The 13,255-nt window shown below is 33.5% G+C and overlaps 1 protein-coding gene across 2 annotated transcripts in view; it reads left to right on the top strand.

The window, feature by feature from the left end:
• MAN1A2 (mannosidase alpha class 1A member 2) overlaps positions 1-13,255 on the top strand; it is a 171,864-nt gene that overhangs the window by 102,477 nt on the left and 56,132 nt on the right. For both annotated transcript variants that reach the window (XM_069480793.1, XM_069480792.1), the window contains exons 7-8: positions 421-544; positions 6,528-6,621. In XM_069480793.1, the coding sequence (XP_069336894.1) occupies positions 421-544; positions 6,528-6,621 (218 nt within the window). The remainder of the gene's footprint in view (positions 1-420; positions 545-6,527; positions 6,622-13,255) is intronic.

The following is a 13,255-nucleotide window of genomic DNA, read 5'->3' as shown; positions in this document are numbered from 1 at the left end:
ATATGGAAGAATCACTAAGGTGTATTTTTAAGAGTAAAATGCAAAGTACAGAGCAGTAAGTATAGAGTTTGCTATGTTTTGTTTAAAAAAGGAAAATAATATATATTTGTATTGCTTATGTATGCATAAAAATTCTGTAGTAATATGTGAGAAACTAATGAAAGTAATTATCTGGGGCCTGGTGGGGTGAAGGGAGATGAGAATGGGTGAAATACATTTACTGTATACTTTTTTAATATTGTTTTGATTTTTAAAACATGGATATATTACTCAAATTTTTAACTAATAAAATTTTAGATGTAAATAAGTTATGATTAGATTTAATAATTTCTAAGCGGTTTATTTAAAATTTACGTATTCATTAAAAACTGTTTTGGTCTTTTCCCAATCCTGTCTCATTTTACTTTCCCTTTCATTCAGTGGAGTAGGCCGAAACTGGGGCTGGGCATCTGCAGGTAGCAGCATTCTGGCTGAATTCGGTACACTGCATATGGAGTTTGTCCACCTCAGCTACTTGACAGGGGACCTGGTTTACTACAAAAAGGTTAGTTTTCTTGCCTTCTTTTCTTTGTTTGTTATAAAAGAGTCATTTAAGATTTGGCCAAAGACTTGATTAATGCTTAAAATGTTTGCCTTTCTAGATGTATATTTATCAGGGCTCTGGCCTTTATTTTTTTTCTTTTTAAATTATCTAAAGAAATGTCTTTGCTATTTAGAATGTATTTAAAATAGACACTGTTATTTGAGAAATTGTAACCACTATTAGGTTTTTAAAGAATTGTGTTGCAGTTTCTAGTCAGTGGGGTGAAGGCAAGAAAAACAAAATAAACAAAGGTTTAAGAATTGAACTGGAAGGCTGGGCGCAGTGGCTCACGCCTATAATTCTAGCGCTTTGGTATGCGGAGGTAGAAGGATCGCTTGAGGCCGGGAGTTTAAGACCAGTCTGAGCAGAAGTGAGCTCCCTCTCTACAAAAAATAGAAAAATTAGCTGGGCATGGTGGCATGCACCTTTAGTTCCAGCTACTCGGGAGACTAGGCAGAAGGATTGCTTGAGCCCAGGAATTCAAGGTTGCAGTGAGCTATGATGAGGCCACTGCACTCCAGCATGGGTGATAGAGTGAGATCCTGTATGCAAAAAAAAAAAAAAAAAAAGATTGAAAAGGAAGAAAGAAAATTGTAATTATAGATTACATGATTATCTACCTAATATATTAAAACCGTATACATTTAAATTACTAGAAATGAGTTTAATATGTTTTTTGAGTCAATGTTTAATGTAGGTATTAAAAGTTGGTACCATTTCTCTACACCAGCTACAAAAGGCAAGAAATTACCATTTTACAAAAGGATACCTTATGTGGTAGGGAAAAAAATATAAATTTCCTATAAATAAATCTAACAAAAGATAAAGTTCAAAACTTTTCAGCCACAGAAAAAGAATGAAATCCTATTATTTGCAGCAACATAAATGGAACTGGAAGACATATGTCAAGTGAAAATAAGCCAGGCACAGAAAGACAAATATCACATGTTCTTACTCATATGCGGGAGCTAAAAAAAACTGAGCTCGTAGAGGTAGTGAACAGAATGGTGGTTACCAGGGGCAGTGGGGTTGGGTAGGAGTAAGATCTAGTGTTTGAGAGCATAGTAGGGTGACTATAGTTAACAATAATTTATTGTGTATTTCAGAATAGGTAGAAGAGAAGGTTTGGAATGTTTCCAATAGAAAGAAATGATAAATGTTTGAGGTGATGGATATTTCAGTTACCCAGAGTTGATCATTATACATTGTATGTTTATATCAAAATATCACATGTACTGCATAAATATGTACAGCTATTATGTGTCCATGAAAATTAAAAATAAACATTAAAACTTTATTAAGTGTCATTGAAGGAGACCTAAATAAATGGAGAGATGTATTATATTCATGGACAGGTAAAAAAAATATCATAAAAATTTCAGTCATCCCCAGTTGATCTGTAGCATCAATTCAATGTCAATCAAATCTCCAGTGGCCTTTTTTTCTTTAAATGAAACTTCATAGAAGAGAAACATTCAAGACATGACTGAAGAAAAATATACTGGGTAGATTTGCATTACCCAGTTAATCAACATTGACAGTATAATATTTGTACAAACAGACTGGTGAACAGGATATAGCCCTTAAACAGACCCATATGTTTGTGGAACCTTGTTAGGACAAATGTAGCATTGTGGATTGTAACTGTTAATTCCAAGGAGCATTAAAGGCTTACATTTAAAAGATAAAGCTTTGGTACTTTTAGAATAAAAAAAAATATATGCCTTTGGGGATAAAGAAGGATTTTTTAAAATAGGAAATAAAAAATATTAACTAGTAAATATGCATATACATTATAATCTAGCAATTCCATTATTTGTTATGTACATTTAAACCACATTATATACGTAGAACCATTGTTTGTGTTAGCAGTTTATGTTATATTCGTCAATTAAAAGAGAATGATACAACTTTTATGAAGGTCAAAACAGAGCCAAACAATATATTGTTTAAGGACTTAAAAGAGGTTTTAATAAAGTTGTGGGAGTCCAACTTTATAGAGAGAGACCAACCTCTAAATTAAAAGTTTTATGTGAGAATCACAGAATTGCAATTTGGGGCATACACACAAACCTGGATGGTCTTCAATGTGTCTAAAGAGCAAAGAGAAGGTTGGGAGATTTATTAGAAAGAGAAATGTTATGTATTGTTTTGAAAGAAAACTCATTGGCACTAGTAAAGCTTTTGGGAGCTGTCAGGCTTTGATTGGTGAGTCACGGGGGTAGATAAAACTGGCCTTAGTGTCATAGCAGGTCATTTCGACAGTTACTAGGTAAGATTGGTCTTAGGGTTACAGCAGCCGGGCTTGTGGAAAATTTAGTTTTGGGAGCTGGTGCTATGCGCCCTGAGTGTTTTTTTCTCCTGGCCCTTATCTGGTTTAAATGAGTATGATAAGAATGACCCGGTTCATATAATCAACTTTCACAAAGTCAAAATAATGAAGAATGTGAAATTCAGGACTATAAATACATGTGGGATGTAGGAAGTGATATGTGAATGAGTGGTGGTAAACCATCAATTTGAGATATGAGTAGAATCTAGCTATCTATTCCCTTCTGTGTATGAAATATTTCATCAGCTGAGAAAAATTTTCAGATAAAGACAGCAAAATGGAACCAGATCATGGAATTTTCCCTCTCCTGCCTAAATGAATAACAACAAAAATAGTGAAGACCAGCAAAAATTCATCAATAGCAATAAAAGATAGAAAGGTGTAACTTCATGTCATAAACATGTAGCAGCCAGAAGAAAATGAAAGAAGCAAAAGATTTCTGGAAGGGTACTTAAGTTTGCTTCTCACCCTGTACTGAATCCTTACTGGAAAAAGAAAATGAGTGAACAAATTCCTGGTATTTCCTATCAATCCTGCGAAGGAGCCCAGTGCTTAGGGTATCAATTGTAAAATTGTCTACCTCTCCAGCAGAGTTCTCACCTTTTGTCCTCCTTGAACACATAGGCTTTGCCTAGTGCTCCATATCTCAAATTGTATCCAGGAGGGGAGGAACATGCATGCACATGTGTGCACACACACATACACATTCATGCACACATACACACACAGTAGGAAGGAACTCAAGGAGAATTCAACTAAGTTCAGGTCAGAGCTGACCCTGCTAAATGTAAGCAAGATGAAAAGAAAAAGCATGGCAATTGTACAAACACACACCAGAAAACAAAAGCAGTGTGATACATAGCATGTAAAAAACTGGTAAAGAACTCAGTTTCAAATTTTAAAAATAGTCAATGAAAAAAGTCATCATGAGTAATTCATGCTATAATAGAAATTGAATTCAGGCTGGGCGCAGTGGCTTCCTATAATTCAAGCACTTTGGGAGGCTGAGGCAGGAGGATCACTTGAGGCCAGTAGTTCGAGACCAGCCTGAGTAAGAGCAAGACCCTGTCTCTACAAAACAGAAAAATTTGCTGGGTGTGGTATGTGCCTGTAGTCTCAGATGCTTGAGAGGCTGAGGCAGGAGGATCGCTTGAGCCCAGGAGTTTGAGGTTGCAGTGAGCTATGGTGAGGCTACTGTATCTAACTCAGGAAACAGAGCAAGACCTTGTCTCAAAAAAAAAAAAAAAAAGAAAGAAATTGAATTCAGTAAAATCAGAACTCAAAAACAAAACAGTAAAATGACTGAAAAAGATTGTCGAGCTAAAGAAACAAATTGAGACCTAACATGGTATATTTCTATAGGTAATAAAATGAAAAACAACAAAGAACCGACCGTACATAGTTGAAAACTGGATTACTGACATGGAATAAAGACAGGGGATACACAGTAAAAACAAAAAGCATAAAGAGATTTAAAAGATAATAAATTTGTAAAAAAAAGATAATCTAACATTGCTATTTCTGAAGTAGAGGACCTAGCACATAGGAATTACCTAAAAGAAGCAAGAAGAAACAGAACTGCAAACTCCATTTTTAACAAAATTAAGGAGTACTTGATATTTCATATCACAAAATAGGAAGAAAGGTTGGCATAAACAATAACGATCAGAGAGAGGTTTGGTAAACTGAAGAGAGCATGTTTGTGGTTGCAGATTTAAAAAATACAAAGCCAATAGAGCACAATTCTCTAAATTAAGTGGTATATCTTGAGGTACAAAACCAAAATTTCATTAGCAACATGAGAACAGGATGACAGGCTGATGGTGAATACTTTGGACCCCATTAGACATAATGTGTTGAAAAGCTAGAAAAACAGTATTGAGTGAAGAATCGCACAGACAAGTTGTATTTGTGCCTCCAAACTTTGATGAAGGAAAGGAATGAATGATGGATTCACTATTATGAGCAGTGTTGCATTGCCAATCTCAGTAGGCCGGGGGGAAGCAAAGGCTAGAAAAACATATTTTTAAATGGACCCTACCTGGTCTTTTATGTCAAAACTTTCTTATGAATAAGTGGTTCAAGAAAAATAGTACTGATTTATCAAAAGAAGGACAGGTATAGAATTTATACAAAGATATTATCAGAAAAGAAGGGAAGGAATATGAAAAATAAACAGTGGACAAAAAAATAGTACTTAACAGAAAATAGCAATTGAAAATCCTGACCAGACATCACCATGAGAGAAAATACAATAAAGCCCTCATCTTTGTAAAACAAGTGTGTAAACAGAGATTCAAGTGTTCAGAGACAATAGGATGGGTTATCAGTAACAAAGTATAAGAAAAAGTAAAGTTACCACCAAAATGAAGGACAAAATGAAAACCATACAAAGAGTGTTCACCATATAGTAAGACACTAAGAAGACAAAATTGAAAAAGCTAATAAATGTATGGAAATAAAAAAAGAGATAGGTAAGAGAAAAGAAATCAAAGAGATGGAAGAAAGACAGAGAGAATTCTAATATTATGCATAGTTTTTAGATGACAGTGTACTAATTATATTATCTTTTAAAACATCATTTAGAACTGTCTAAAATTGGTTTGTGGAATTATGCAGATTGAGATTGTTGTACATAGTGCTGGTTGCAAACATGAAAGAACACAGGGAACATAGATAGCATCCCTGAGTCTATTCCTAAAACTAAATGGTGACAAAATCTAGCCAAATGAAAGGTGATGGGAAACTGTGTGGTAAAAGGATTAGTGTTGTGCTCAATTCCAGAAAAGTGAAGTATATATGAAGTCCTCTGAAAAAGAAAGTTTTCCCAAATCATTTTTGGAAATCCATCAAATGTAAAGACAACATTCCAAACAAATAAGAATACGAGGAATATAATACCTTTGTGCCAACCCCCGACCCCCTTTCAAAAAGCACTTACAAAATCCAGCCAATCTAGAGATGAATCAAAATAAATCCCTGTGAAAGTCTCCAGCCTCTTAATATATTTCATGATTCCCTCCCACCCCTCCAACCTCAGGGAGATCTTTCAGGAATTGGATTTTAGGAACTTAGGGATATCTATTTTGGGAATATATTTAAAATTCAGCAATTTGTTTTGCATCATTTATTTTTTAATCTATTAAATTGATATTAATTTAATACTTTTAAAAATACAAACGTCATGTTATTCTATTTCTATAAAATTATTTGTTTTTATATTTGAAATATGTACGTATTGAATATGTCTGAAATGATATCACTGAGGTTTCTGATGGCTATTTCTGGATGGTAGGATGTTGGGATTTAAAATAATTTCTGTCTATGCTCTTTTCTTTGTATTGCTTTTACTATTGCTTGATTTTTAAGTAATGATCACATATTATTTTATAAAAATAGTGAATCATTTTAAAAATAGAAGGCTTCTCTGCCACCACGCACAAAAAAGGTCTGACACCGGTCCTGATAGCCAAAAAAAAAAAAAAAAAAAAAAAAAGGCAGAGAGTGAGTTTAGGTTCTGAGTCAGGAAAAAACACAAAGCCTAGATTAATAGCAAGCCTTGATAACATTTATTTTTGTTAATTGCATTCTTAATTTTATTTTTTTGCTTAGGTCATGCATATTCGGAAACTGCTTAAGAAAATGGATCGTCCAAATGGTCTTTATCCAAATTATTTGAATCCAAGAACAGGGCGCTGGGGTCAGTGTAAGTATTTCTGGTATCACTGAAGCTTTGTTAAAAGGTTATTTAACTGAAAATTCTGTCCCTGATGGAGTAAGCAGTATACTATGTGGAGTTAGAGATCCTCAGTTAGTGTCTAACCTTTTGATCTACTAGTGCTGTTACCTTTGACACATTTCTAATCTCTTGTAGCTTTAGTTTTCCTACTTGTATTAATAAAATGGAAACATCCTGTCCACAAGAGTATTTTATTTCATGTATTTAAGTACTTTGCTGAAATACAGTGTGTCAGTTTGAAGGGTTATACTTTAAACTCTCAATAAAAAATATCTTCATGTAAATAAGAGCACTGCTTAGGAGAGGTATTTAAAGGAGTATGAAAGACAAATGAATATGGAAGAGGGGGCAGTTGCTCATGGACAAGATATGTCTAGTCATTCATTTTAGAAGAAGGTATCATGGCGTCCATTATTTACCAGGCTATATGCCAAGTTCTCGGATTAGGCTGGAAATGGGGAAGGAACACAGAGGGCTTGGACTGAATTTGGGGAGCAAACAGGCTAGCAGAATAGGCAAACACACTTACAAGTAGTTGAAATAAAATGTGATAAATGTTGTACATAGTAGGAGAAAGTACCAATTGTTAGATGAAACTGTAGTGGAGGTGATTCCCTCTGCCTGAGGGGAAAGTGTCTTGTTTGGGGCAAGGAGTAATTTTTCTTAGTAGAGCTTTAAAATTTATCTTTGAAGGAATTGATTTTTAAAAATAACAATAAATGTTTATAAGAAAGTGTGGAACTTACAGAATTTTAGTAATTACGGGTTTATAAATGCTGTTCTCTTCTAAAAGGTAGGTAAACTAGAACAAATAATAGAAGTTGCAATTTTGCCCCTAATAAAACATGATTCGGTTATTTTTGAGACTAATAAAATCATAATGAAGTAGTAAATAAGAGACAAAAGTAACAGTCATTTAATTTTATGTATTGAAAACACTGCTGTATCTGCCAGTGAGAAAATATGCCCGTGTGTGTACCGAGAGTAGGAAAAACGTTTGCCACAAATTATCATTTATGCTCTTTTCCAGGAAATGATCCTCTATTTTATGAAAGGAAAGTAGATTGGTCAATATAGTTGTGTCTTTCACGGATCTGAAATATGATCTCAATCTTTTGGTTCTTACTGTTCTTCTTTCCTGAAATTCTTTACATGTAGCTCATTTTTCTCTTTATTTTGAAGAAAATCTAAGATCTAATGCCTAGACTGACTGCAAATGATATATTTTGAAAAAACAAAATCCAGAGAGCTGCATTTCTAAAATAAAAAATGCGGTTTTCTTATTCCAGATAAGGGTAACTGAATTGGATGTCTACTCAGTAATTTGAGTATATAAATACTCCTTAGATTTATATTAAGATTTGGAAATGTTATGATAATAATGATATAATATTATAATACATTAACATTATGTTCAGTTTCTGCCTTATGTTATATGCCAGTATATGGTATAACTATATAAATGTAAAAGAAAAAGTTATAAAAGTACTAAAAAATCATTGAATATATAATCAGGAAAGTGTTTTCTAAGCATGTCACATAAAGCAGAAACCATAAAGAAAAAGGTGTCAGTTAATACTATATATAAATGTTAACCTCCTCCATTTCATAGCAATTAAAAAGCAAGTTACAAATGTAGGAAACATATTAAAGAGTTTTCATATCCTTTTATATCAAGACCTCTATAAGATCATAAGAAAAAGTGGTCACCCAGTAGAAAAATAGACTAAGAAAAGTTAGTTTATGAAAAAACAAAACAAAAATGGAAAGAAAAAAAAAACAATGGATGTTCATGCTTACCCCTAAAAGTGATATTAGTGAAGATAACTTCATTATCTTGGAGACAGCGTAATGTGACAACATCTCTGTCTGTATAGACCAAGGGTGGGGAATCTTTTCATGTTGGAAGGCCACATTAATGTAGCTGTAATCAGATAAGGCCACATTCAAGAAACTTCAATTAGATATACTTAGAAATGCACATTATTTTGTAAAAATCTAAATACTATGTGCTTCATAATCTCAAAAAATGAAAATTATTTGTCAATTTTAAAGTTAACAACCTTTTAATGATTTTGTTGTGTCTACTTTTTGTTGGAAGCGTTTGAATGTTTGGTTGCAGCGGGGAGGTCCGCAATTTCAGTTGATCCTCTAGATGGGTGTCAGTCATTTGTGACCTTAAGGGCATCCTGATCCGGGTTAGGTAGGAGAACGTAGAGTTGTAGCAATAAGTGGTTGAAAAGCAAGAAAGCATTTTTGGGGCATGTTGCCAAAGGCGTGGGTATTCTACTGCATTTTCCAGTGGATCTTTCTTAGCATCAAACAATGACTTTAAAAATGTCATCTACTGAGAACTCAATTCCATCTGTAGTTCTTTGGGTGCCTTGGTGATACCAACTAGGTGAGACTGAAATGCTAATTTGGGTGTTATGTCATGATTCTGAAAGTCAGTGAAACTTTCATTGTATTCTCCAATTAATAGATTATAACAGCTGCATATTCTTCAAATGATTTCTATATATCATCCTCACCAGTGACCTTTGCTAACTGGGGAAGATGTTCATCTGAAATTTCCTTTTGAAGAAGTATTTTGAAAAAAGACAGCATTTTTTGAAATGCTTGTATTTTTTGCCATATATCACATATAACCTTAGTTTTACCTTGCGAAGAAATATTCAGGTTATTTTGGTTTGACGTGATATCACACACAAATGCTGCATTGCTATAGAAATCTTCTTTCAATAATTCACATTGCTGATTCTGTTCTTCATAAAATTTAACTGTCTATTCTCAGAGATAAAATTTTATCTAACACCTATGTCTGTGATAGCCAACACACTTTAGATTGATAATGCAAATCCACACTGAATACCTCATCTTTCAACTTTAGCATGTTGTGAAACTGATGATGCCGTGTTGCATTTGCAAAAATATAGTTAACACTACTTATAACTTGCAAAGTGTCACTTAAGATATTAATAGTAGCTTTAGCACAGTTTGCTGATGCAAGATACAATGAAAAGAAATGAGAGCATCTGGATCTGTCAATACTCTTTTTAATCTGGGCAATAAACCCTTCGTGTTTTCCTGTCATAGAAGGTGCACCATCTATACAAAATGCTCACTAAATTTACCAAATTCAGTCCAACTTTACAACATCTATCTTGAAAGTTGTTGAAGATACCTATTCCCTGTGTTCTGTTTGTAAGAATGCCCAAAGCAATTAACTTTTCGTAGCAAAGAAAATCTTCTGTTATGACCCAAATGAAGTATAAAACCTACACCGAGTCAGTAGTGTCAGCTGATTCATCCAAAGTGATTGAATAATATATATTTTCCTTTTGCATGAACAACTTATTGCATGAAGTTGTTTTGTTAAGTTGAAGCTAATTCATGCTGCCAATCAGTTATGGTTCTTCCTGAAAGAGGCGTTCGTTTGTCCTTGGAAACATTATCAGGGTCTAAGCATCCTACAGCTTAAACAATGCATTCTTTCACAATTTCTACATCACTGAATGGCTTCCCATTTTTCCCGAGTATATAAGCTATTAATGCTTTATAAGTTGCTTCAATGGCATTATTTCTGGGTTTTATTGCTGCTTGAAAGAATTGGCATTGCTTTTGCTTTTCATCTTTTAATTTCTGCAATACAACCTTTCATGCCTCTCTTTCTAAGTTAAAATATTTGTGGTCTTTATGAGTGTTATAATGCTGATGTACATCAGATTTCTTTAATGTTGATACTGCAGTATCACAAAGCAAGCAAATCACCTTATCTTTAGCAGAAACAACATAGTAATAATATCACAATTCCCAATCCTCGTTTAAAAAAATCTGTTTTCTTCCTTCAGTGTTCTCTTGGTCATCTTTGACATGATGGACTGTTAAGCAGACAGAATTAAAATATACTGTCAAGCTGTGCAGGTATTCACAAATTCCAGTTCAAACAGAAACACAGTGCACTGTTGTCAAAAGCTGATAACAGACTGGCATGCTTGACCCCCATAAACTCTGGCCAGCCAGCCTCATGCGGTAGTGGTGCCAGTCAGGTGGGGGAAATTAGAACTAAGTCATGAATGTAGCAGCCGTCACTTTAGCCTTTGTGGCTTACTAATGTTCCAATTGTGCTGGTCAATCCGGGGGGATTATTTCATTGAAATTTATTTTATTCTTTGGTATTTTAAATATGTTCATTTTAAAAATTAAATAAAAATATAAAAGATGAACAAAAATATATTAATAAAAAGAAAAAGATTTATTCTGTAAAATTTGGATTCAGTCAAAAGGCTGCACTTAAGGACCTAGAAGGCCATATGTGGCCTTAAGGCCGCAAGTTCCCCATCCTTAGTACAGACTGCTTCTACTACACTAGTATTTATAAAGACTAATATATTTCTAGTATTTCCATAGACTGGTCACCAGAGACCTTGTCTCTCTTTTTCCCACTTCGCCATACCCCTAATCAAATCAATGCAATTTTTGAACTAAGGCACTATTCTTTGACTGTTACATTGACAAAGATGTGCTTGCTTCAGGCGCACATCTACTAAATTGACAAAGGAAATTGACAATTTCCCTGTATCTAGTATGTCAAAGAGTATTTGACATACTGAATCTGTATTCAGTATGTCAAAGAGTATTTGACATACTGAATATTTGTGTACCCTTTGAGCTAGCAACTCATTTCTAGCAATTTATTCCAAGGAAATTTTCAGAGCTATATGTGAAAATTTATTCACAGCAACCCTATAGTTATTTATAATAGAGATAATTTAGAAACATTCTAAAGCAGTCCTGTCCAACAGAACTTTCTGTGATGAGGAAAGTATTTTTTATCTGTATTGTCCAATACAGTAGTCACTAGCCACATGTGGTTATTAAACACTTGAAATGTTGCTGGTATGATTGTGGAATTACATTTTAAATTTTATTTACTTTCAATTAATTTAAATTTAAATAGCTACTTGTGGCTAGTCCCTGCCACATTGGACAGTGCAGTTTTTAAACATAATAGGGATTTGGTTAAGTAAATTATTGTCCCTCAGATATGGTATATATACAGCCATTAAAAGTTATGTTATAGAATACTTGACATAGATAAATATGACATATCTAGAAAGATATTTAGAAAGAGAGGAAGTAAGCACTGTAAGAATAGAAACCAAAGTGTTATCTGTGATTTTTTCTGAACACTTGCTTTTATTTTTTTTCTATTTACCTTTATTATCCAAATTTGATAATGAATTTCTATTTTGAAGTTAGATTGAAAATATTTTTAAATAAAAAAGAGGATACCTTCTTCCACATTAAAATCTTAGGATGCTGAAAAATCACAATTTTTTAATTGCCAGCCTTGAAATGACCAACAGTATAGCACTGATGACAATTATTAAAAAGATAACTCTCTTCAAATGATATTGAGAAAACTGGATAGCTCCATGAAAAAGAATGAAGTTCGACACTTATCTTGTACTGTTTATAAAAATTAACCTAAAATAGATCAAAGACCTTAAATTTAAGAGCCAAAACTATACAGCTCTTAAAAGAATACATAGGAGCAAATCTTCATGACTTTGGATTTGGCAATGGATTCTTCAGTATGACACCAAAGGCACAAGTAACAATAGAAAAAAAAAATAAGTAAGTTGGATTTGATTAAAAACTTTCATATATCAAAGGATGAGATTGAAAAGATAATGCCCAGAATGAGAGAAAATATTTGCAAATCACATATCTTATTAGAGTATGTATCCAGAATGTGTACAGAACTCCTACAACTCAACAACAAAAAGACAACCCAATTAAAAATTTGGCAAAGGCCTTGAATAGTCATTTCTCCAAAGAAGATATGAAAATTGAAAATAAGTACATGAAAAAGATGCTCAGTATCATTAGTCATTAGGGAAATGCAAATCAAGACCACAGTGAAATACCACCTCACAGCTACCAAGATGGCTATAATCAAAAGGATGAAAAATAAGCCTTGGCAAGGATGTGGAGAAATTGGAACACTGTACATTGCTGATGAAAATGTAAAATGGTGCAGCTACTGTGAAAAACCATTTGGTGGTTCCTTAAAAAGTTAAACATGGAATTACCATATGACCCATAAATTCAACTCTTATATGCCCAGAAGATTTGAAAACAGAGACTCAAACGTATACTTGTATGCCAGTGTTCAATAGCAATATTATTCACAATAGTCTAAAGGTGGAAACAATCCAAGTGTCTCTCAGATGAATGAGTAAACAAAATGTGATATAAACATACAATGGAGTATTATTTAGCCATAAAATAAAATGAACTTCTGATACATTAGATGAACGTTAAAAACATTATGCTAAGTGAACAAAGCCAGTTACAAAATAACAAATATTGTATGATTCCACTTATATCAAATATCTAGAGTTGTCAAATTCATAAGAGACAGAAAGTACATTAGAGGTTACCAGAGGCTTGGGTGAGAGGGGAATGGAGAGGAGAATGGGGACTTACTGTCACACAGTTTCTGTTTGCGATGATAAAGTTTGGAAACTGGTAGTGGTGATGGTTATACAGCACTGTGAATGTAATAAATGCCACTGAATGGCACAGTTACAAA

This window comes from Eulemur rufifrons, chromosome 8 (assembly GCF_041146395.1).
Source record: "Eulemur rufifrons isolate Redbay chromosome 8, OSU_ERuf_1, whole genome shotgun sequence".
NCBI lineage: Eukaryota > Metazoa > Chordata > Mammalia > Primates > Lemuridae > Eulemur > Eulemur rufifrons.
This window is presented reverse-complemented; position numbering and strand designations above follow the sequence as displayed.